General features: G+C 43.4%; 1 protein-coding gene across 3 annotated transcripts in view; it reads right to left on the bottom strand.

Moving 5' to 3' along the window:
• Nucleotides 1-3695: 3695 nt before the first annotated feature.
• The window catches only part of LOC141273727 (L-threonine ammonia-lyase-like), a 173382-nt gene continuing 151258 nt past the window's right edge, over nt 3696-25819 (bottom strand). For all 3 annotated transcript variants that reach the window (XM_073686011.1, XM_073686010.1, XM_073686009.1), the window contains one exon: nt 3696-5374. In XM_073686011.1, coding sequence (XP_073542112.1) covers nt 5276-5374 — 99 coding nt within the window. In that variant the 3' untranslated portion in view covers nt 3696-5275. The remainder of the gene's footprint in view (nt 5375-25819) is intronic.

A 25819-nucleotide genomic window follows, 5' to 3' on the forward strand; every position in this document is an offset into this window, starting at 1 on the left:
AATTAAAGGATATGTCGCTTTGCTTTGCCTACTCTACCTGAATGATGAGTTTGCCAGACCCACACAATGTGACCACAAGGCTGAAGTGTGCTGTGTTGCCAAGAACCACAAAGCATGTGTGACACTATAAAACTTTGAAACTACCAGAAAAAAAACTTTGTATAAGTGTCACAAAATATATTTAAAATTGTTCAAAACATGTTACAGTATGTTTTTTATGTCTTTTTTTTTTTGCTTATTTTACAAACACTCAGAAAAAAAATCGCCAAGGAGCCCTTAAGGTGCAGAGTATAGGGTAAATAACTACAGCTTACTGAGAAAATACCCACTGAAAATTAACTTTTATTATTCTATTTAAAACTTTTATATATAATTATAGAAGAAATAAACCTCCTTACTAGAGGAAATAAGATAAATCTAATATTTTTTGAATAAATACTATGTGATTTGGCGCATGTTATTGATGCGCCTTCACCTGACCGCGTAAGCCCGCAGCGCTCTGACCGGCAGTAACAATCTTACCACTGATCAGAGCTAGTGTTTCCTGCGCTGTCACGCAGATGACAGGGTGGGAAACCACGGATGTTCGGGCCCCCCAGTCATATGAATGGATCCGGGTTCAGGTACCGTTCTGGTACCCAAACCAAACTTTTTATAGATGTTCTGCCGGACCCGAACATACATGGGTTCACCCATCACTAATAGAGAATGAACACCTTGCTAGATTGTGCTTCCCCATTGTCTGCACTGTGTGTAATGTGCATGTCTCAGTTACTTACTGACACTAGAGGTCCGAGAGTAATGAATATAAGACTGCGCAGGCGCCGCATTACTCGTGATTCACGTGATCTAATATGGTGACGTATCGTAGTGTAGCCACACGCTGTCACACAGGGAGATATCCTAACTTTGATATAATAAAGTGTGATTTTTTACTTCTAACATTGATTCTTTCATTGCTGGAGGATTTCTTTGTTTTTCTGCATTGGTATTTCCACGTCCCAGTCTAGGACGGCTTCCGTGCCAGGCTTTACAGGTGGAACTGGTGATTCCTTACACGGTGAGCGGACATTTCCTTTCCCTACTCCCTGTGCCCTGCAGTTGGGTATATGGATTTGTTCACTTTCTAATTAAGGTGTTTTTTTGATTTGCACTGTTGTTTTTCTTATGCCCCCCTTCTTAGCTATACATAACAGGTGCTATAGATGATAGTGTGTTCTATTCAGAAAGACACACCAGTCTTGCTGTTTTTCTGAATCCTGCCTGATATCTCTGTGGTATAAACTTGGTATTCCAATATTTGTAGGCCTGTAGGGCCCTGACTGGATTTGCTTTGTATTCGACCAGTAATTAATAGGACCGATCAGGGTCAGCCAATGGTGAACCGGGGCGCCATTTGCATTTATGATAGGTTGCCAACCTCTGCGGCTAGGTAGGGTAAGCAGTCGAGGAACACGTAGGAAGAGATAGAATCATCACTGTATCTGGGACATAAATCAGTTATCTATTTTCTGTGGTAGAAATCACCCAGTATTATATTTATCTTATTTCCTCTAGTATGGGGTTTTTTTCTTCCATAATTATATAAGAAACATTTTAATAGAATAATAAAAGTTAATTTTTAGTGTGTATTTTCTGTGTAAGCCGCAGATCACCCTACCACAGCCGTGTAATATGCTTGCAGGTGGAGAATACATATGGTTACAATACAGCACTCGTACAGATGAGAATAGTCCCAGCGGTGCTCTACAATACCAGTTTATTGGCTTTTTCACACAGGTGACACATTTCTTGTCTACATTTATTACTCAGACATCAGTCACATACTAATAAAGTTCACTTGAGCAGGCAGGGACTGGGCCACAAATAGTGGAGGAGTTGCCGATCAGTCAGATTGCCATGGGCAATAGTCATTGTACAGTCGTAGCTCTCCATGACGTGGTCTTCATGTCCATGCGTTTTGTAACGGCAGCTTCTTGTAGGGTGCACCATCAGTCTGTATTTGTTGCTTGTCACATGTGGTAACTATTCTGTTCTTGTTCAGCCCCGGGTGCTGAATTAACCCCCATAAAAACTATGCAGTGAATTTTTTTTCTCCCACTCACATTTGGTTTCATTTAAAATTCTCAAAAGTTAACATCAGCCTTTACGGCTTACACGTTCATCATCTAACTATTAATTTGTCAAAAGCTTGTGTACTTTCATCCTTAACGGGGTGTCTGGTTTTCTGTAAATAATGACTGTGTAAATGAAAACTGCTATGCAATGATTATCAGCCAGGACTCTGTAGCCTGGTACATTGGAGGAAACTATCAGCAAGACTTGTGCGGTTGCTGCTGATGCCTTCAGCTCACAAAGTGTTGGCAACACTGGATGCAGTTGTATTGAAGGGCTCTTCCATAGCCTTGTAGACGTAAAAAATCAAACAACCTCAACGACATTCGCCACTAGTGCAGGGCTGACTCTCCGACACTGACCCTGGTCTTTTTTAGCAGACGACATGACGGCTAGTGTACAATTGACTCTGGGTTTAGCTGCAGCGGTCATGTGCACTGTAGTTGGAAGTCACTGCTGAAGGTGCCAACAAAGCCCGGGGAAGGCACGGAGATGCAATGGTGGATACACGGTGAGTGAGTTTAGCTGAGAATGCCCATAGAAAAAAATCATAATTTTTGGAAAACCCTTTTCACTTCTCAGGTAAGGGCAAGTAAACGAGTATTATTATGTACTGATGGTAAACAAGTATCCTGTGAATGGCTAGGAATTTATGTAAAACCAGTATAAAGTTATTAGTATTCCCATCCTATAAAGTGGTAAGATATCACTAGGATATGCCATCACTTTATGGTTTTGTGGGGATCTAACCTCTGGAATCTTCACCAATCTTGAGAATCAAAGGGCCATAGTGCTCAGTTGGTGTGCTAGCACCGTGGTGCTCCAACCACCTACTGTTCATGGAAATTGCAGCATGGCTTCATTCAGCTGAATATATCCAGAAGCACTGCTGTGCAAGAAATAAAGGCTAACGGCTTGCAACATTTGATCATTCACTTTCAGGATCAGTGGGGTTGCATAGGTTACACTGCCTACTAATCATAAGATCATGCCGTATCCTAAAGATATTCCATCACTTTATGAAATGAAAATACACTTGTTCAAGATGGAAAGTTGTCCCCCATCCATAGGATAAGGCATAGTCTGCTGATTATGGTTGATTCCTCCAACAATCCTGAAATGGGATTCTGCAGAGTTCTGTCTGAATGGAGCAGAGGACGAGCATGTGCACCTTCAGCATAAATCACATGACAGGTTCTCTTTAAAATCTGATGGGTATTATTGGGGTAATACTGACATCCCCCATACAACAGGACTCAGAATCAAATAAACACACATAATCTGCTTACTGTCTAACGAATGCATCAACTGTCTCTCCATCTCATGTCCATCCAAAATCATGCATGCAAGGGAGAGCCAGCTCCAGCCCTTGTCTGCAATGCGGATGAGCACACTGAGCTGCACACAGAGCTAGCCACATCCACAACTGGCTCATTTTTCAATATGGCTGTGGACGTGACTGGCCCATTTTTTAATATGACCATCTGAACCCAGTTTTAAGGGTATTTCACAAAAATTCCTTTGTCAATTTTTATTTATTGTCAAAAGACCTGGGCTCAAAGAAAATAGCTTGCTAGTCGTTTTATATCTGGGCTTAGAGGAAAGCTGTCACCAGTTTTATATTTTATAAACCTGCCCACCACCTTTTAAAGCATGTAAAAAGGGTTCTACAACTCCTTTAAATCCTTATAGGTGCCCCTGCGTAGCTCGGAAAAAGTCTTTTGTTCATTTGCCATGTTGTATGTGAATTGCGAGGCCCGGTCTCATGGGTGACTCCTCAGTCCTGGCAAACAGCGCTTCTTCTTCTCTGATGGAAGTAGATGATATCTCCTACATCATCCCCGCATTACTCGAAGTCTCGCTCCTGCACAGTTGAATCAGAGACCTGTGCAAGTGCACCCCACTCTGTCCTGGGGCAGAGCAAAGCCCTGTAGTATGCAGGCGCCGGCTTCACTTCTACTTCATCAGCTCCTTGCTTCGCTGCTAGCAGCTCAATAAGCGCTACTGTGCTGGTCTCTGAGTCAACTGCGCAGGTGCAAGTTTACAAGCACTATGCGGATGACTTTGGAGACAATCCAATTCCATTAAGATAGAAGAGGCGGTGTTTGCCTGGACTGAAGAGGCACTGAGCGTGATCTGGTTGACACCCACAGTACCAAACCGTGCAATTTGAATGCATTGTGGGACATAAATAAAGGACCTTTTTTTTGGAGGTATGCAGGGTCATTTGTGAGGGTATGACGGGGTTGTAGGAAACACTTTACATGCTTTAAAGGGCTAAGGGCAGAGTGTATGAAGTATAAAAGTGGTGACAAGATCTTTTTAAAAGATTTCTGGCCACACATTCCCTCATGCAAACAGAGAATGTGACGCTGACAATGATGTAAAGTTTATTATATGAAACGCAAATATTCGCTGAACCTCCCCCCTAAGATCATTGTTTCTTGTAAATGAAATGAGTACCAATAGACTTTCTGTATTGTCCATAGGTGTTCATTGTAGTTAGGAAATGATAAATTCTGAAATGACATCTAAGCCACATGTCATTACACTGCACATACTATTGGCGAGGGATTGATGCTGGAAAACATTTTTCAAAACTAAAAAAAAAGGGAAAAATCACATAAATGTACTATAGCATAATTCACCCCTCAAAGGACTTAGACAAGTTTAAGACTAAAGATCCATTTACAGTTTCCGATAATTGGAAATGAGCATTTCTAGAAATGCTCGTTTCCCGATTATCAGACAGTCTATCAAACTGGCAATCAGCAGCCGAACAAGCAAATCGCTCATTTGTTGGGTGAAATTAATTTTAGACGAGCTTAAAAATCATTGTTCTCGACAGCTCTCCGTCCTGTGAAAACATGATATATGCTACTGAGAACTTGATGTTCTATGCACACAGAATGATCGTTTTGACGATCGTTCTGTACGCATGGAAGTGCCGTTGACCTGTCTAAACAGACTTGAATGTAGCTGATCAGCGGTCATTAAACAGCCACGGTTGGTCTGTCTAAATGCAACCTAATTGGACTGTGGTCCATGACCCTAAGTCACAATCTAAGTCTTTAAAACCAATTTCCGGATTTATTGCTTTGAACAGTAACGGCTCTGCATTTATCTGTCAAAATGGTATTTTTTTTCCAGGTTGATTTTGTCATTGCTCTATCCACTTCAGATTTGAATACCTCTCTGAAAGGGCTGTCCTTAATTGTAGAGAGTGGGCTCTTTCTCTAGTCTCCACCAAGCATGTTACCTGTACAAAGGAAAAGCAAAGATCTTTGTTACAGAAGCTACATTTCTTAATAAAAAAAAAGAATCTGCCTATTGATGTCTCTAGGAGAGTGTTGTGGCCATGCTCAATGATGTGTACAGAGAGCACTGAGCAGGGGTCTCAGACACATGGCCCTGGAGACTGCATTCCCCCCCTCCCCGATGCCAGTGTCTTTTCCAGCTGAATGTGCATCCTTGGACACATATTCAGTGGAAATGTGGTGCAGAGACCCACAGGCTAGCTGCACCGCAATCGGTACACAGGCCCCTTGCCAGTCAGAGACCGGTAGCTGATGTCAGTGTACCTGTCGCGGACGGTGCATGACTTCACTTCAATGGGCCCAATATTCTATGAAGGGTGAAGAGGATGCTGCGTCGTGGGAGCAGGGACAGGTGAGATGAATAATTTAATTTCTGATTTATTTATTTATTTTTTATGTGTATGTGAAAATCACCTGGACAGGGACATTATTACAGAACAGGGGAACATTATTACAGGATGGGGGCCACAACAGAGGAACATTATTTCAGGATGAGGGCCAAGACAAGGGACATTATTACAGAATGGCTGACATCATTACAGGGCAAGGAACATTATTACAGAATGGCTGACATCATTACAAGACAAGGGACATTATTACAGAATGGCTGACATCATTACAGGGCAAGGGACATTATTACAGGATGGGGGCCACAACAGAGGAACATTATTTCAGGATGAGGGCCAAGACAAGGGACATTATTACAGAATGGCTGACATCATTACAGGGCAAGGAACATTATTACAGAATGGCTGACATCATTACAGGGCATGGAACATTATTACAGATTGGCTGACATCATTACAGGGCAAGGAACATTATTACAGGATGGGCACCAGAATAAGGAACATACATTAGTTTATGCGGGCAAGTAGGTCCCAAAATCACTATAGAGGACCAGTTGGGGAACAAAAGAAAAGGAAACATTTGTAAGAATTTCAAAATAAATTATTGAAAATTAATGGAAGAATATTTTGCCACTAAAAATGTTGTTTTATGTGTAAACTAAAGTAAACAAAAAAAGTACACGTTTGGTATCACCACATCCGAAAACGACCCATGCTATGAGACTTACCACAACCCATACGATGAATAAATAAAAAAACACACCATGAATGTAGCTTTTTCATTAGTCTGACACACAAAAAAGTGGAATAAAAATTATAAAAAAGTTGTCTAGAAAAAAAAGGTATCACTGAATACATCATCTTGTCCCGCAATGAATGCAGATTGTCAAATTAAATTTTTTCTATATGTGGCCCATTTACCCAGCTGTGTTTGAGACCCCTGGTCTACAACATTCACCTGTAGTGGGAATGTCTTAGAAACATATAAGAAATATATTTACATTTTTTTACATCAGTCAATAACCCTTTCACTACCCGAAACTACCAGAGAAACAATCATTAATCCCTCCTTTCTCCTAAACCACTCGGGAAAAAGAAATAACCTAGCTAATATTATTTTTTTCTTCTCATTTTCCAAGAGCCATAACTTTTCCGTCGGCTGAGCCATATAAGGGCTTGTTTTTTTGCAAGACAACACTATTTATTTCAGCATAAAATATTTTACAAAACAAAAAAAGTGTGAAAAGTGTGAGTGGAATATATGGTGGGAGAGTGTGAAGGAACACTATAGGGGAGAAAAATATAAGGGGACAGTGTGAGGGACAGTACAGATGGGGAAAGTGTGAGGGGGACAGTATAGCTGAAAACTGTGATGAAACAGTTTGGTGGAAAACTAGGAGGCAACAGTATTGGGGGGGAAAGTGTGAGGGTACAGTGTGGAGGTGGAAAGTGCTGGCAGAAAAAGTGTGAGGGCAGTGTATAGGTGGGACACGTGAGGAGACAATGGGAAAGAAATGTATGAGGGGACAGTATGGGTGAAAAGGTGTTAAGGGACATACCAGGGGGAAAGTATGAGGGTCACAGTATAAAGACTGGGTTATGTGGGGGGAATACTACAGAGAGGGGATGGCAAGGAAGGGAGATTATGCAGGGTGAGTGTGAAAAGGGCACAGTATAAAGACTAGGCAGTATAGAGGGGATAGAGTGTGATGGACAATATAAAGGGGGCAGAGTATGGAAAGGAGGCAGCAATGCGGTGGACACTTAAGATAAGGACAGTATGGTGGCTATAGGTAATAAGGGAGGACAGTGTGGCAGTTATAGCTAATAAGGGCAGACAGTAGCATTTATAGATTGGTAGGGCAGACAGTGTGAAGGCAATATTTCATAGAAGAAAACAGTGTGGAGGGCATTTACCATAAGAGAGACAATGTGAGGGTCATATTTTGTGCAGTGAGCAAAGTGAGGGGCAATTACCTATTCAGGGTCACACTAGGGCAGATATTTTTATTTAGGAGAATTATAATGACACTTATTATTAACGGTTCTATGTCAGGCTGTACTACAGAAGACCGGAGAAGAATGAAGTTTGGAGAGTTGATCTGTGGATGTGAAATGTCATTATTGTATCTAGACAAGACAGAGAAGAAAAGAAATAGAATGACTTCAGTCAGAGAAGATGTCATAAGGTACCGAGATGTAAATGTATATTTGTGACACTGACTATTTCTCATCAGTACTATGGTCCCTGTATGGATCGCATTCTGATGATGGATGTTAACAACTCTCGGTATCTCCTTACCATTGTTAAAGGGAACCTGTCAGCATATTTTTGCTACCTAATATGAGAACAGCATAATGTAGAGATAGAGACGCTGAATCTAGTGATGCGTAACTTACTGGGCTACTTAGTGTAGTTTTTATAAAATTCCTGTTTTATCAGCAGGAGATTTTCAGTAGAGGATAAACATGCTGCCATTTAGTCCAACCACATCCCCACCGCTGATTGGCAGCTTTCTGCCTTTGCACAATATGCACAGAAACTTGCCAATTAGTGGTAGGTTCGGGGTTTGGTAGGTTTAAGCTTGGTGATGTATTCTTCTAATGATCTGTTCCTGCACTAATGGTGGCTGTGATGCTGTATTTTTCTATTGTTGATGATTCCGTTGATGTATTCATGTACTGATCTGTTCTGGTTGATGTATTCCTGTACTAATTATGCTTGTAGGGATGTATTCCTGTACTGAACGTGGTTGTTATGCTGTATTTATGTTCTGTTGGTGGTTCTGGTGATGTATTCACATACTGATAGTAGTTCTGTTGATATATTCATGTACTGATGGTGCTTCTGGTGATGTAGTCATATACTGATTATGGTTTTGGTGATGCTGAATTTCTGTAATATTGATGGTTCTGGTGGTATTTTCATGAACAGATGGGTTCTGGTGATATATTTGTCTCCCGATGGTGGTTCTGATGCTGAATTCCTGCCTGTACTGTTGGTACTTTTGGTGATGTACACTGACGAGCAAAAGAGTAGCAATATTTTGAACTTTTGACTTTCAGGCTCCATGTCTCATCATCCACTACTACTTCGAACGTGAGACTATCATCATTTTATTGAAAATAATCTTGGCTATCTCATACATAAATTTGACTTGCAACTATTTTGCTTATGATTAGTTATGCATATTCTTGTCATGTCACTGCATTGCTACTGTTTTGCTCCTGGTGGTGAAAAAATATTTTTCTTTCTGTATACTACAAATTACAACCTGTACTCACATTCCCTAATAGCTCAGTGTGTTATTAGGTTGATTCCCAAGCGAAAGATCACTGGTTCAAATCGAGGAGCAGTCATGAAGATTTCCCAAGGAAAGAGAAACCGCATCATCCAGCTCATCGATAGCTTGGTCTCTCTGTCAAGAAAATTGCCAAACTGCATCATGTGAGTGCCATGACAGTAAGAACAATACGAAATTAAGTCTGTCTATCCATTCAAAAGCCGAGAGGTGGACGTCCAGGCAAAATATTGGAGTCAACAAGTGGGCCCATCACAGAGTCTATCAGTTCTGGCGCGACAAACATGGCAGTGGAGGTGGCTCGTAGGCTTTGTAATAGTGAGATCACAGATGTACATGCAAACACAGTGTGATGCATGTTACGCAAGTCTGGAATGATGGCCCGAAAAATGGTGAAAAGCCTCGACTTCAATATCATCATAAGATGCATCTGCTCGAGTTTACCAAAAAGTATGAAAATTGGACAGTAGAAGATTGGAAATGGGTGATTTGGAGCGATGAGACAAAAAATAATGGACTAGACTCTGACAGGTGCAAATGGGTCTGGAAGAAACAAGGGAAAAAGAGATAATGGATCGAGAAATTGAAGGAACTGTTATGTTCGGTGGAGGAAGCCTGATGATATGGGGTTGTTTCATAGCCAAAGGTTTTGGATACTTGACCAGGATCGATGGTGGTCTCAATGCTGAGCTATATGTGAGCATCATACAAGATGAGTGTTACTTCGTACACTCGAGTACTATGGGTATGAAAAAGATGACATAGTGTTCCAGCAGGACAACGACCCGAAGCATACGTTGAGATTGGAAAAGAAATAGATCAATGACAATGAAGTAGAGGTGCTGGATGAGTCGACCAGTATGCACAAATTTTGGGAATGTGTAGAAGAGGCCTGGAATAAGATTTCAGTTGAGACATGCTTGAATCTGATCGAGAATATGCCCAGAAGGATTCAGGCAGTGTTGAAGGCCAAATTTGGATTACCAAAATAGTAACAAAATAATAAAAATTAAAATTTAGATTTTTAGGAGTAAAATGTAACAATGCAGTGACATGACAAGAATCTGCATAACTAATAGATGCAAAATAGATGCAAGTCAAATTTATGTACGAGATAGCCAAGATGATTGTCTATAAAATGATGGTAGTCTCACGTTCGAAGCAGTAGTGGATAGTGAATTATGAAGCCTGAAAGTCAAAAGTCCAAAACATAGTTAACCTTTGCTCGTTATGGTATTTTTGTACCATGGGTACTTCTGATTATGTATTTCTGTACTGTTGCTGGTTCTGATGCTATATTCATGTTCTAATGGTGGCTCTGGTGATTTATTTCTGGTCTGTTGGTGGTTCTGCTGATGTACTCATGTACTTCTGGTGGTTCTGGCTATGTCTTCATGTACTGATTGTGGTTCTGCTGAAGTGGTCCTGTATCAACGGTAGTTCTGGTGATGTATTCATGTACAGATGGAGGTTCTGGTATTGTATGCCTGTACTGATGGTGGTTGTGATGCTATATTTCTTTATTGATGATGTTATTGGTTGTATATTTCTGTACTGTTGGTGGTTCTGGTGATGTATTTCTATAATGTTGATGGTTATGGTGATGTATTCCTTTACTGTTGGTGGTTGTGGTGATGTATTCCTGTACTGTTATCCATTCTGATGCTTTACATAGTATCAATCCATAACTTGTCAAGTAACGAGATACATGGATATGTCAATAAAGCATTGTGCCGTCTGACAAGTTAAGGGATACTACATATGTATTTATGTCAGGAGCATTAATTATAAAATTAAGCACTGTAGCATGCCAAATCCCAACAATGTATTATGTTGGAATAATGCTTATGTATATATTGCATCAACTACTTACAACTGTTTTATAGTGCATTAGTTTCTGTCCCTAGCAATAGTGTTATATTGGCAGTAAAGCGCTGTTAAAAAAAAAAAAAAAAAGAACCAGGAAGTCTAAGTTCACTGTGTGTCTAGCTGATATCATGGAGATACTGCAACAGAACAGAGTGGGGTCAGACGATCGCAGCATCTAGTGACACATACATCTGCGGTAGTTATAACGCTTTCACCATCCTATTAGCAGTTCTGGCATTCTTTGCTCTGGTGCTGCAAGACTTAAACTGCTTAGTTGAATTCCTGGAGTTCTCTGTCTTGGGTTGTATCAGCTGTTCTGAGTTTGTTACTCCCAGCAGGTATAAGAACCCTCCTCCTTGCTTGTGACCTTCTCAGTGATAGTTCTACTTCCTAGTTTGGTGTTGAAAGAGAAAGTTCAGTGTTTGGAGTTGGTTTGTGTGTTTATCCTTATCCTCTCACATTTGGTTTCCTCTTCCTATAACTCCCCTGTTTCCCACTCTGTTGCTTTATGAGTGTATTTGTATGATTGTAGTTTTCTTTTATCCCTGTAGCCTCTGAAGCCTTTAGAGACGCACTGCAGATGTCTGAAAGCTATCTTCTGAACTTCCAGACATGTGCAGTGCGTGCTTCTGAAGCCGGGAAGTGTATATCTGGATTCAGAGACGCAGTGATGCTGCCGGAATGAGCGGCTGCCGGAATGAGCGGCGCGCCTGTGCAGATTTGCATGAGTGGCGATGAGGCCTGCTTGTGCAAATTATGTTACCACACCCACAGGGGCGTGATAACATGGAAAGAGGGCTGACTTGTCTGGGAAACCAACGCCCCATCGACTAGTCAAAGCCCTCATCAGCATAGGTAAAGCGAGGTTATAAATGCTTTTTTAAGCATGGGTGACCTGACAGGTTCCCTTTAAAGGAAAAAGTTCAGTGTTTGGAGTTGGCTGTTGGAGAGTGTTTCTGGAGATTGCTGTGTGGAGTTGGTTGCATGGTTATCCTTTTCCTCTCACATTTGGTTTCCCCTTCTTATAACTCTCAGTTTCCTATTCTGTTGTTTTGTGAGAGTATTTGTACGATTGTAGCTTTCTTTTATCCCTCTTTACCCCTGTCTGTCTGGTTAGTGTTTTCCTATACATTTCAGCCCCTCACCTCCCTGGGTGGGGGAGGGATCATGTAAGGGTTAAGTTAGGAGCAAAGCTAGGTACGAGACCTCTGCATCTCCGCCATCTGGGGTAATCTGTGGGAAAAGGATAGACTAGGGCACCCCTAGGTGCCCACAGTCCCTTGACATTATGTGACAGCTGGAGCACATTTTTCTTTCATTTTGCAAGCTGACAGACAAGATACTACGATCCTAAGCAATAAGAAACACCAGTTTCAAGCTTTATCTTTGTTCCTGAATAAACATATATTCACTATTGAATGGCTGGATAGCACAGAGATTCATCCACTGGCAACAGGTTATGGGCCCTGAAACCCAAAGACCTAGTGAACAGCCCAGAGGAGAGAATAACAGTGTACTAAGAAGAAGAAAAAGTTGGCCGCAGCAACTCTGTGAAGTTCACAGTGCCAAATCTGAGTAACCAGAACTATCAATCCTAGAAATTCAATGTAAACATGCTGCTGATAAGAGAAGGTACATAGAAATACAGGTGTCTAGACCTGACCCACTACCAGAAGACTGAGTACAGAAGGATCAAAAACCACAAAGCTCTCCATTAGTATAGATGATGATCAAAGTGTGCATCTATGTAAGTGTGAAACTGCAAAAGAAATGTGGGAACAGCTGCAGAAAGTGCATGAAATGATAAATCTGAGCACAGGTAGTTGAAAGCCGTATCAGTCTAGGCTAAATAAGAGCCAATATATGCAATATTACGTAAGAAATACTCCCGAAATTGTGGAGCCCCTGCGGGGCACTGAGGAAAGTCTAAAGGACATCCATGTTGCTGCACTGCTACTAAGCGGTCTACCAGAAAGTTATGACACACTTGTAACTGCACTAGATGCGTATCCAGATTATGAGCTTACATTGGAGTATGTCAGAGGAAAGCCTGTAGATGAGTATAAGCGAAAGACAGAAATTGTAAGCAGCAGTGGGGTATCCAAAGCAGAATCTGCTTTAAAAACCCAAGATCTACTCAAAAATAAAAGCAATTTGAAGGAAAAACGTGTTTTCTCTGCAAGAGATCAGGGCACCTAAAAGCTGGATACAGAGTCTGGAAAGCTGCAATGAATCAACTAAAATGCAAGTGGATACACTGCTAAATATGAACAGCACAAGAATTGTATCCATGTATGTCACAGGTGTCTTGCACATAGAGACCCAGAAGCAATAAGAAAGTTAGTTCAAAAACAACTTGCTGATGGTATTACAATCCATCTGTGTATAGAATAAAAAAGAGAGAGAAAGCGCACCTTGCGCAGATCTTATAAAAAAACACATCCCAATGGTGGAGATAATCACCTGAGTGTGTTGTGCAAAGACAGGCACAACACTGAGAAGCATGTGAACTGGGTCCGCAGCTGCTGCTCCACCCGCTGGAACTCGGCAGAAGATCCAGAAGAAACTTTAACGGATAAAGAGAACCAGTGATTGAATAAAGTGCTCCCATGTAAAAGGAGGGGAATACCGCTTTGGTATTATTTAAAAATGTTTATTCAAATGCTATGCGTTTCAGAGCTGATCTAGCTCATTCATCAACCAGGTATACATATAAAATGAATACGAATGGTTTTATACACTGCCACCTGTACTAGGCTGCGCATTAGCAGTAGCAAGGGAAAAAAAATGTTGATAATAAGGGGTTGCAAGATAAGACAAGAAAATATAATAATACATTAGAATAATAACAAAAAAATCAACAACATAAAATCAAAATGTAAAAATAAATCAAGCAATAAAAAACTTTTTTTTAGATACTCTGGATAAAATAATAACAATAATAATAATATTTGTGTTGTAGCTAAAGGATTATACCATATTTATGTTACTGACAGGTTTTTATATTGGATTTCATGTTTTTTTTTTCCTTTGCTACTGAAAAATCAGGTGAAACTGAAGTCAGGAGATCGTCAAGATCAAACAAGGGTATACCATCTAAGTGTCTATCCTACTTTGTCAAAACACTACCTAAATCAGAGCAGCAGTTGGGATGAGATGCAACAACTCTCTGTCCATGAAAAATTTAAGTGGATAAATGCTCATTATGAGGAAATAAAGTCTCTTCATCAACTTCAAACTTGGAAACTCACCAAACTACCACAAGGCAAGAAAGAAATCAAATGTAAATGGGTTTTTAAGACCACGTATGCCTCTGAAGGCAAGGTTCACAGATTTAAAGCAAGATTAGTCACAAAAGGATATTCTCAGAAATATGATGAACATTATGATGCCACATTTTCTCCTCTGTCTCCTCATCCGGTCAGAAAGTGCGGGCCATCTGTGGGCGCGTTTGGTGTTTTTACCCTGCTGCTCACCTGTTTCATCACTTCTGCCTTCCTCCTCCCCGCCTCATATGCGACGTGCCCACAAGGTAGAACTCCAATTTGCATATGCTGGAGAGACTGTGGGAGCAGCAGCACACAATAGTGGAGTTTCAGCTGCAGCACGCACGGGTGAGTCGCTCTGCAGAAAAACACCATTTCAAGACCAACGAGTGGGCCTTCATGCGGGACATGGGTGCCGAGTTCCACTGCTGAGTACTCCATGAACATGGCCAGCGCTGATGACTCCATCAACAGCATTACTGTCCCAACTTCTATGCTTCCTTGTAAAAATACATCAGACCTTGATGGATCTGGTGATGGCACAGGAGGAGGAGGAAGAATAGTTCAGAGATGTATGGGGGAGACAGATTATGGACGACTTTGCAGGTCAGTGTTAGTACTTTGAAGTGATACTTTGTGGAATTGGGAGACATTGAAGGGATTTGCAGACGGGAGAAGCGGAGGAGTAGGGAGGACAAAATTGGATTTGTAGGGAAGCAGAGATAGGCCGGCGTCACAGTACTGTATAACACGGCCGAGTGCTATACGATAAAACATTGCAGAGCACTCGGCCCAGTGTTCTTCTATGGGGCAGCTCAGATCAGCGATTATTTTCTCATGCCGACTTGGCATGAGAAAATAATTGCAGCATGCTGCGATTTGCAGCGAGACTCGATTCACTCGCACCCATACAAGTCTATGGGTGCGTGTGAAACAGTGGACTGCACTCAGATGTCAGCCCAGTGCAGTCCGATATACGCCAAGTCAGGCCATGGAGGAGATGGAGAAATAAATTTTTCTCATGCGAGAGAATCGCAGCACAGTAGCATGACACTCGGCTCGCGCTCGCAGCAGGGCTGGAGCCGACAGTCATTAGGATATCACATCTAATGCTCTTATATCGGATGCGATATGCTAGTGTGATTCCAGCCTTAAGGACAGACTAAAGAGATGCAATGATGCCATGGGGGATGATGCCATCCGAGTGACGTGGGCAGTTCGGAGGGAGAGGTGGTGGTCATGCTGCCCCAGCTACACAGCAAAAGAGGGAGCAAGGTGCAAAAGTACCCTGCGGCCCCTAGGCAGTACATCTGCTGCAATTGGCCACTGTGCCGATGAACTGAGCACACCAAAGTCAGCTCAAAGGAGCTCCCTGACAATACACGGGTGGTTTGCACATTGTGGCGTCAGAGACTGAAGCGAGGCATAAATGTGATCACCACCTGCATGACAAGGCATCTGAATGCAAAGTATGAGCTGCAGTGGAATACACAGCTGAAAAGCCAGGAAAGATCTGAGCCTCCTCCTGCTCCCTCTTCTGCTGCGGTCTCAACCTCTTGATCCCCCTCCCAAGCAACAGGGCCACCTGGCTCCCTGCAAAAAGAGGATTTGACAGCACCACCACCAGCAGTGTCACCGAGCACCTCCACATCATCCCATTGAAGCGTTCAGCTGTACATCCCCAAAACACTGGATCCCATATTCTACTTGTGACCTCACAAGTGATTTTAAAGGGCTAACAATACATTGGGATCATGGGAACTACAGTACTTGTTTCCCAGTCGCCACTACTTTTCCAGGCAGGCCATCCCTGCACTACACAAACATGTTGCGGACAAAATCAGGTGTGCGCTGCGCCACGCCATCAGTTTAAAGGTCCACATAACCAACGATACATGGACCAGTAAGCACGGGCAGGGATGTTATATCTCTCTAACTACTCACTGGGTAAATGTTGTGGCAGCTGGGCCTGAGGCACAAAGCATTTTGGTGCATGTCCTACCACCACAGAGGATTGCTGGATGTTTTTTGGATGTTTCTCTGTCCATGTTGCCTCCTCCTACTCTGTTTACTACAACGCCTCCTCATCCGGTCAGTGTAACACCTACATCATAGAAGGGGCAGAGCAAGGATGACGCTTGTGTCATGTGATATTGCGTCATAGAGGGGGCCCCACACCAATACGGCTCACACATCAGAGGCGCAGGTGCATACACCAGAATGCCACAGCCAAGGTAATCTTCATGGGCAACAGACTTACTAACTAGGGAATACTTTTGGGGCTTTCTCCAAGCACCTAATTACCTCTTTACCTTCCAGGACAAACTTTTCTGCTTTACCCCACCAGAGACCACCAGTACCTCTTATTAACAAACTCAGCATAATAAGGTATATTTTCTTTGTTACTTAACTCTTCCATCTCATCTCAAGCACAACAGTGACTTGACCCTCCCACATTAATCAGTCCTGGCTCTTATGAACTGGGAGCTGCGTTTTCTCTCTATGCTAATCTGTATATTTGCCTTGACCCCAGTTTATTTTCTTTTATCGCTGAAGTAATATAGACCCATGTCTGAGAACTTACTCCTATACCCATGTTGTGACATGTACACTATATTTGCTGCTGCTACTCCCATGTATCCAACAGAGCCATTTATTTGGGTCTCTTGATTTATTGTTTATATGTAAATATTGTTTATTATCATTGTTTGTATGTTTTCACTAACAATATGCTCATTTCTTTCCCTCTCCCTAGAGCGACATTGTGGACAGGACCTGGGACCGGGTCGAAACGTTATATGTCGCATTTATAACTTGCACTTTATGCTTGTTCTGAGCTGATGTTAGCTGCACTTGAATTTTGAAATAACAAGAAATTGCATTCATCACCAGAGTGTGTGGGGAATTTGAATACCTAGATGTCCCAGATGCTAATAACCTCCTTCCTCCTGCACCTCACTTCCAATACTGTGTGCATGCCAATTTCTCTCTACAATTTCTTTCTAGATTAACACAATTGAAAACATCTGTGTTACGCTAGAAAGACTGCAGCCAGAAAACAGAACCCAAACACCCAGAGAAAAGGTGTATGTGACGCTCAGCTGCACTTGGTATCACAGATCCTAGAAAAGTGCATTGATGGATTCCTCCACAAGAGGCCCCCATAAACATTCACACATCTCCACCTTCCACCTCAGACCAGCAGAGGGAGCCGTTAGGGATATAAATAGGGAAGGTGGAGCTAGGTAGCTCAGTCTAGTCTAGTCCAATTTAGAGTACAGAGTGATTCAGCAGTTTCTCTGAGAAGAGTTACCTCAGAGGACAGAGCCTGTTACAGCTCCTGCAGTTGCTAGCCTGCAGTGGAGCTCATCCAGACTAAGACTCAGTTGTAGCTCAGAATAGTGAGCTTAAGGTGTGCCGGCGCCATAAGATCGGTGAAGCGCGGCAAGCTGCCGTTAGTGTGAGTAGCCTAGTGAGGGCCCGAGCGTGGCCGAAGGCGAGGGGAAAGTGAGTAGCAGTGGGGGCAGAGGAGCTTACCCAGCTCACCGCGAAACATATACCGGACACCGGGTCCGAGATTACCGGGATCTCTACGACCCAGTAAGGCATAACCGGAATCCCTGGAGAACTACAGGTCCCAGGTTCACCAGAGAGCTGATACATAACAGAGCCAGGAGACACATAGGCCCCGTAAGCTGGGAGCATGCACTCCAAGAGAAGGCCCTACCACAACGTCAGCCGGTGCAGGACAGAGATAAAGTTAGGTCTAGCTTCAGGCAGGTCAGAAACTTACTACGCAGAGGCAAGAAACAGGAGGCCCAACACCCGCTCATTTGGGAGGATTCTGATATGCACCCTTCACCCTACAGTGCTCCGGGATGTGCCAGATTTTCCACCAGTAAAAGGTACTGATTTGACTATCATGTCTGTCCCTGTTCTTGCTCTGACCCGGCTGGGTCTCGCCTGTCCTGCATCCCCCTCTCCATACGCTGCCCTGAGGCCTAGCTCCACCTGTGGGGAGCTATACCATCAAGCTGCCTTATCACCGGCCTCAGTGGACTGCCGCAGCGCTTGTGATTCTCACGAGAAACCACAGGTGGCGTCACGAACTTTCATACAATTAACAAACAATCCCCTTTTAAAAGCTGACCCCAGGGTACTGGCCCGGGAGCCGACCACCACGACATCCCCAAAGGCCAGGCAAAAGCCCGGGTACCGAGTCGTCCCCATCCCCCTGGGCTAGTCATGTATCTCCTGTGACTCGGCAGAAATTGAAGCCAGCCACAAAACACAAGCTTAAGGGATCAAATCAATGAGCATGACAGTTTCAACTACATGGAAGAGTATTTGTCCACAGTAGTGTTGCGTGAATGTGCTCTGTTAAGGGGTTATCTGAGCACATTCGAGTCCTAACCAAGCATCTTTGGCGTCCTCGCAAAATATTCTTGCATTGTCGGGTCTGTCCACAGCCAGGATGGGCAAGCTGACATTCTTTAAAATGAACCAGGTGTGGAGCCCACAGGAATTGTCTGTACCTTTTGGCTGAACATAGAAGTATACCAGATGCACCCAGCCAATGCACCACAGTGTGTTCTATTTTCCATTCACAATGTTTTGGGGCCTACCCAAATTAAAAAAAAAAGAAAAGAGGGTGCTTTGAAGAGTACACTCAAACAGGCTGTTTTGTAAAGTAACCCCACAGAGGCATTTTTCAGAGTACTCCCACAGAGACGCATGCAGAGTACACACAAGTGCACAGTATTCCCACAGACAAGGCTGCAGAGTAGAAAAATTTGTCTTTACACACAGTACTCCCACAGACACGGGTGCAGAGTATAACATTTTTTAGGACCACAATTTGTACAGACACAGCAGCAGAATATAATAATTTTTTAGGCACACTACTCGTACAGACATGGCTGCAGTGTACACAAAGGCTTTTTGACAGCGTACTCCCAGAAACTTTTGGGCACAGTACTCCCAGAGGCTTTTGGGCAAAGTACAAACAGAAGCTTTTTGGCACAAAACACACAGAGGCTTTTTGGCACAGTACTCCCAGAGGCTTTTTGGCACAGTTCGCCCAGAGGCTTTTTGGCACAGTACACACAGAGGCTTTTTGGCACAATGCACACAGAGACTTTTTGGCATAGTACAAATAGAGACTTTTTGGCACAGTACAAATAGAGACTTTTTGGCACAGTACTCCCAGACGCTTTTTGGCACAGTACATACAGGGGCTTTTTGGCACAGTATTCCCAGAGGCTTTTTGGCACAGTACACACAGAGGCTTTTTGGCACAGTATTCCCAGAGGCTTTTTGGAACAGTACACACAGAGGCTTTTTGGCACAGTACTCCCAGAGGCTTTTTGGAACAGTACACACAGAGGCTTAAAGGCACAGTATGTCAAGAGGTAGGGTAGCAGAATACACACAGATGCTTAAAGGCACAGTAGGCTCACAAGCGGGATTGCAGAGTACACACAGAGGCTTAAAGGCACAGTACTCCCACAGGCGAGGGTGCAGAGTACACACAGAGGCTAAAAGGCACAGTACTCTCACAGGCGGGATGGCAGAGTACACACATGGGCTTAACGGCAAAGTACTCAAACAGGCGGAGTTGCAGAGTACACACAAAGGCTTAAAGGCACAGTGATCCCACAGGCAGGAATGCAGAGTACACACAGAGGCTTAAAGGCACAGTACTCCCACAGGTGGGGTTGCAGAGTACACACAGTAGCCTTTTGGCACAGTACTGCACAGATATGGGTGTAGAGTACACACAGCGGCTTTTCAGAACAGTACTCTCACATATATGGGTGCAGACTACACACAGTGGATTTTTGGCACAGTACTCCGACTGAGATACATGCAAAGTACATGCAGCAGCTTTTTTACAGAGTTCACAGTCTAATTCTGTCCCTCACTCCAGCTGCATCCTGTCTTTACATTAATCTAAGCAGAATGGCGGCGGCACTCGTGATCCGGTATTTATGCAGGCCGGGTCACGTGTTTTGCCAGCCAATCACAGCCATGCCAATACTTGGCATGGCTGTGATGGCTCCAGAAGTGCCCACAGCCTAAAAGCTTATTGATTGGCTGCGCTGCAACCTTTCAACAAACTTTATTAGGCATCCAAACCTGAACAGAAAACCAGACATCCTGTTAAAAGTCTGTGTTCGGGGTTCGGTACCGAACACGGTACGCAGGGCTGTGGAGTCAGTAAGCCAAACATCCGACTCCTCAATTTCCCTGACTTCCAACTCCGACTCTACAAAACTGACTCCACAGCACTGCCTCACTACTGAGCATGTAAATAAAGTATAGCACAGATTCATCTCAACTAAAAGCCGGGATCCTTAGATCAGGAACAGAACAGACATTTGTTGGACATTTCATAACTTTTCCAAATTTTTATGAAAAAAATTATCGCACATTCTGCATTGAACTACTGTACCAATTTATTATATATTTTAGGAGTCGGAGTCGGTCCATTTTATACCGACTCCTACTTTGACTCCACAAAATGGACAACGACTTCACGACTCTGACTCCACAGCCCTGCGGTACAAACCCCGAACTTTACATTTTGGGTTTGCTCATCCGTAATGGTGACATTGAAGAGGACTTTACGTGACCTAACCCGAGGGTTATATCAAAGAGGGTGAAGAGAATCTTGTTTGCAAACTACAAAAATCTCTCTATGGTCTTAAGCAATTGGCAAGAGCATGGATACAAAAATTAACAAAGTCTTATTGGAAGAAGGATTTAAAACAGGTGAAGTAGATCTGGGTTTACACACAAAATGTACAGACAGAAAGTGGATGTATATTCTCTTATATGTGGACGATGTGATTATGGTTTATCAAGAGGAAACAGAAATTGCAAAGATGACATATTTCTGGATCAGCATTTTGAAACTAAAGACCTTGGGAATGTACATATTATCTAGACATCTGGGTCCAAAGAGAAAAAGATAGAAGCTTTCTTCTAAACCAAAGTTGAAAAATCAATTAAATTCTGAATCAGTTTGGAATGTCAGAAGCCAAAGGTACAGTATACCAACCCCAATGGAACCATCCTACTTAAAGTTGGAAGGAGAAGACGATCTTTTACCTAACAATGAAAAATACAGACAGGCAGTGGGGGCACTTCTATACATAACAACTATGACTCAACTGGATATTGCAGCTGTTGGAATTGGAATTTTCTGCCAGCAGATATGTGGAAAAACAGCTCCAAAAAGATTGAAATTCTATTAAGAGAGTTCTTTGATATTTGAAAGAAACTCAAGGCATACATTTAAGGATATTTACAACAGGAGATTTAAAACTCACAGTCTACGTGGATGTAGACTGGGCTGGGAACTTAAGTGATCGTAAATTGACAAGCGGCTATTTGTTCAAGCTTGGAGAAAGTTAAATTTCTTTGTCCAGCTGAAAATAGATGTCTGTAGCCTTGTCATCTACAGAAGCAGGGTATGTGTCTGCAGCCCACGCAACTCAAGAGGTCATTTGTTTAAACCAATTGTTAGGTGATCTTGGTAATCAACTCAACCGACGGTGAGTTATGAAGACAGCCAAGGATGCATTAACCTTGCATGCAGTAAGAAGATCAATGCGTGAATCAAACACATAGACATTAAACATCATCACCTGCATGATTTGATAGAGCGTGGCATAATTGAGTTTGTTTATTGCGAGACTGACCATATGATAGCTGAAGTTATGACAAAGCCACTTCCAAGAGCCAAGTTTGAAGAATTCAGAACCACTATGGGACTAACAGAATAAGTAGTTGTTGAGTGGGGGTGTTGGAATAATGCTTATTATTGTATATATTACATCAACTACTTACTACTGTTTAGTAGCGCATTAGTTTCTATCTCCAGCAATAGAGTTATATTGCCAGTAAAACACTGTGTGTTTGCAGCTGGAGCACAATTTACTTTCACTTTGCAAGCTGACAGACAAAATGCTAAGATCCTAAGCCTCTACTAACCTAACTCTACCTAACTTTGAAATTACCTTGGAGGGTTCAACCATAACTCCCAAGCAGCACGCCCGCTGTTTTGGGGTCATATTCGACACTAAACTTTCCTTTACTCCCTACATCTGATCACTCACCCGCTCTTGCCACCTGCATCTTAAAAACATCTCCAGAATCCGATCTTTTCTCACCTTTGAAACTGCTAAAACTCTTACTGTCGCTCTTATTCACTCTCGTCTGGACTACTGCAACTCTTCTGATTGGTCTCCCACTCACCAAACTTTCTCCTCTCCAATACGTCTTGAATGCGGCAGCCAGGGTCGTATTTCTGTCCAGCCGCTTCACCGATGCCTCTATCTATTGCCAGTCAGTACACTGGTTACCCATTCGCTACAGAGTACAATATAAACTCATTGCTCTCACCCACAAAGCTCACTATTACAATTAAAAATAAACAAGATTATAGTTTTTTAATCAGTTTTATATTTTGTATTACTCTTGTGATTCCAATAATGATATTACTAAAATCCCTGTGTCTAAATCTGTTGATCCAGAAGAAGGCAAAAACCCCAGGACTCATTCAGCCAATTTGTATCACGGGGAAAAATTCCATCTTGACCCGAGAAAAGGCGATCAGTCCTAGACCCCTGGATCAAACTTAATTATGATACTAGTTATGCAATTACTATTATCGTATTAAACATACTACTATAGGTGTAATATTTTGTCTAATTTAACTGTAACCCACAATGTTATATGTATCGAGGAAATTGTCAATCCCTTTTTTGAAAGCTGATAATGTCGGCTATTAATACCTCTTGTGGTAGGGAATTCCACAGCCAAACTGCTCTTACTGTAAAGAACCCTTTCATGTTTAGGTGCCGGAATCGCATTTCTTCCACCCGTAATGAGTGCCCCCTGGTCCTCAGTATGGTCTTTGGATGGAATAAGTCATGTGCTAGTCCTTTGTACTGACCACACATATAATTATACATGTAAGTGAGATCTCATCTGAGGCGTCATTTTTGTAAGCTAAACAGACTCAACTTTTTCAACCTCTCATCATATGAGAGGCCTTCCATCCCTTGTAATAATCTTGTTGCCCGCCATTGAACTGACTCTAATTTCTGAATATCCTTTTTTAAAATGTGGAGCCCAAAACTGGATCCCATATTCCAGATGTAGCCTCACCAGTGATTTATAAAGGGGTAACAGTACCTTGGGATCGTGGGATTTTATTTCTCTTTTTATACATCCTAAAATCTTATTTGCTTTTGCGGCTGCTGCTTGACATTGAGTACTGCTGCTCAGCTTACTTGTAACCAGAATACCCAAGTCCTTCTCCTGTTCTGTAGTCCCGAGTATACTCCCATTTAATGTGTATTCAGTAGTGTTGAGCGAGCACTAAAATGCTCGGGTGCTCGAAGCTCGGGCCGAGCTCGCCGTGATACTCAGGTGCTCGATCCGAGCAACGAGCCCAATGTTAGTCTATGGGAGACTCGAGCATTTTTGCGGTGGCACCCCCGGCAGTCTTTTAAAAGCCTAACAAGTGCCCAATACGATAGTGACAGTGCTCAAATGACATGGGGACAGCATGGGGATCGCCCCAGGAAGCATTTCTGACCCCCAGGTCACTGCTGTCAACAACGTGGTCAGAGGTATTAAGCCACTTTTATGGGCTCACAATAAAGCGTTCAAAAACGAAAGTGAAACTTTTTTCCTGTGAAATATGTTAAGGAACATCCTTTCCAGGGAAAAGACTTGTGTATAAGTTAAAATAAATGACCAAAAACAAAAATACTCCTCCACACCTTCGGCTATGTTCACAAGTAGCATTTTTTATGCGTTTTTGCACTTTTGTATTGCTTTCAACTATGACAAATGCATTCACCGGGAAATGTCATTTTAACATTTTACAACCTTATCTGGCCATGTGCTGTGTGACACATGCATAAAGTGCTGAAAAGACATGGGAACAGCATGGGGAAGACCCCTGGAAGCATCTCTGACTCCCAGGTCACTGTCTAAAAGTGTGCCCATCATAAGTGATCCTTGCCGCATCAGAAGATGCAGACTTGCAACTATCCCCATGCAAGTTCTAGTCCCAGGGCAGTGTTCAATTGTACCTCCCCCATTCCTTGCAATACAAGCGCAAGTATGCAGCCTGCCACCCACCCACCCCCAGGCTGCAATACCATACTGCTTCCTTGCTTGAACTTGAAATTGGGCCTTTTAGGCATGTGGAGGCGGAATCTGGCCACCACGTTATGGCTGTGTTGGCGGCCTGGAATCCATACTCAGTCCCCAGCCGCCCGGCGGCCGGGTGTCCATACTCGGTCCCCAGCCGCCCCACGGCCAGGTGTCCACACACGGTCCCCAGCCGCCTGGGGGCAGCCGGGTGTCCATAAACGGTCCCCAGCCGCCCCTATTTCTCCTTGAAACATCCCCCCCACACACTTTTCTTAGCCCGGCCTGCTTTAGGCAGCATTGGACGAGCCCACCAGAGAACCAGACTCCTCCGGTGGGCCCTGACTTCTCCATCGGTGGAGTTGAGAGTGCCAAGGTGAGGAGCATGATGATGATGACAGAAGTTAGCATCTGCTATGTTTTCTTTTAATGCAAGTGTAAGTGTGCAGCCTGCCACCCAACCACCCACCCCCAGACTGCAATTCCATACTGCTAGCTTGCACTTGAAATGGGGCCTTTTAGCTTGGAGGAGGCCGAAGATGGCCACTACCTCATGGCTGCTTCGGCAGCGAGGTATCCATACTCAGTCCCCAGCCGCCCCTATTTGTCCTGGTGTGCCTTATACATAACATTAAGCGCGTATACCCAAACATTACCTGTGCCCTCCCCAGTGCATTTAGTGGGAAGGCGAGCCTATTCCGCTGTAGTGTGTGCATGCCAAACCCCTGTTCATGGTACATGCGAAGATGCCTCCCACCTTGCACCTGTCGTTGCAGACTTGCAACTATCCCCATTCAAGTCCTTGTCCCAGGGCAGTGTTCAATTGTACCTCTCCCATTCCTTGCAATGCAAGCGCAAGTATGCAGCCTGCCACCCACCCACCCCCAGGCTGCAATACCATACTGCTTGCTTGCACTTTAAATTGGGCCTTTTAGGCATGTGGAGGTGGAATCTGGCCACCACGCCATGGCTGTGTCGGCGGCCTGGTATCCATACTCAGTCCCCAGCCGCCTGGTGGCCGGGTGTCCCCGCTTGCTCCCCAGCCTCCAGGGGGTGGCCGGGTGTCCATACTCGGTCCCCAGCCACCCCTATTTGTCCCGGTAACCTTTCCCACACTTTTCTTAGCCTGGCCTGCTTTAGGGCAGCATTGGCCGAGCCCACCGGACTATCAGACTCCTCCGGTGGGCCCTGGCTTCTCCATCAGGGGAGTTGAGAGTGCCAAGGTGAGGAGCATGATGAGGATGATAGAAGTTAGCATCTGCTTTGTTTTGTTGTAATGCAAGTATGTAGTAGCGGCTAGGCCTGAGGTGGTCAGCGTTTTGGCGCATATCCTCCCTCCTCCAAGGATTGCTGGATGTTTTCCTGCTACTATCCAAGATCTATGACTCTCGTTAAAACAAAGCTTCAGGTAATAAATGATGGATGAGGTA

The sequence above is a fragment of the Phyllobates terribilis genome, unplaced genomic scaffold (assembly GCF_046119375.1).
Source record: "Phyllobates terribilis strain yellow unplaced genomic scaffold, ASM4611937v1 Scaffold_5__5_contigs__length_657084704, whole genome shotgun sequence".
NCBI classification, from domain to species: Eukaryota; Metazoa; Chordata; class Amphibia; order Anura; family Dendrobatidae; genus Phyllobates; species Phyllobates terribilis.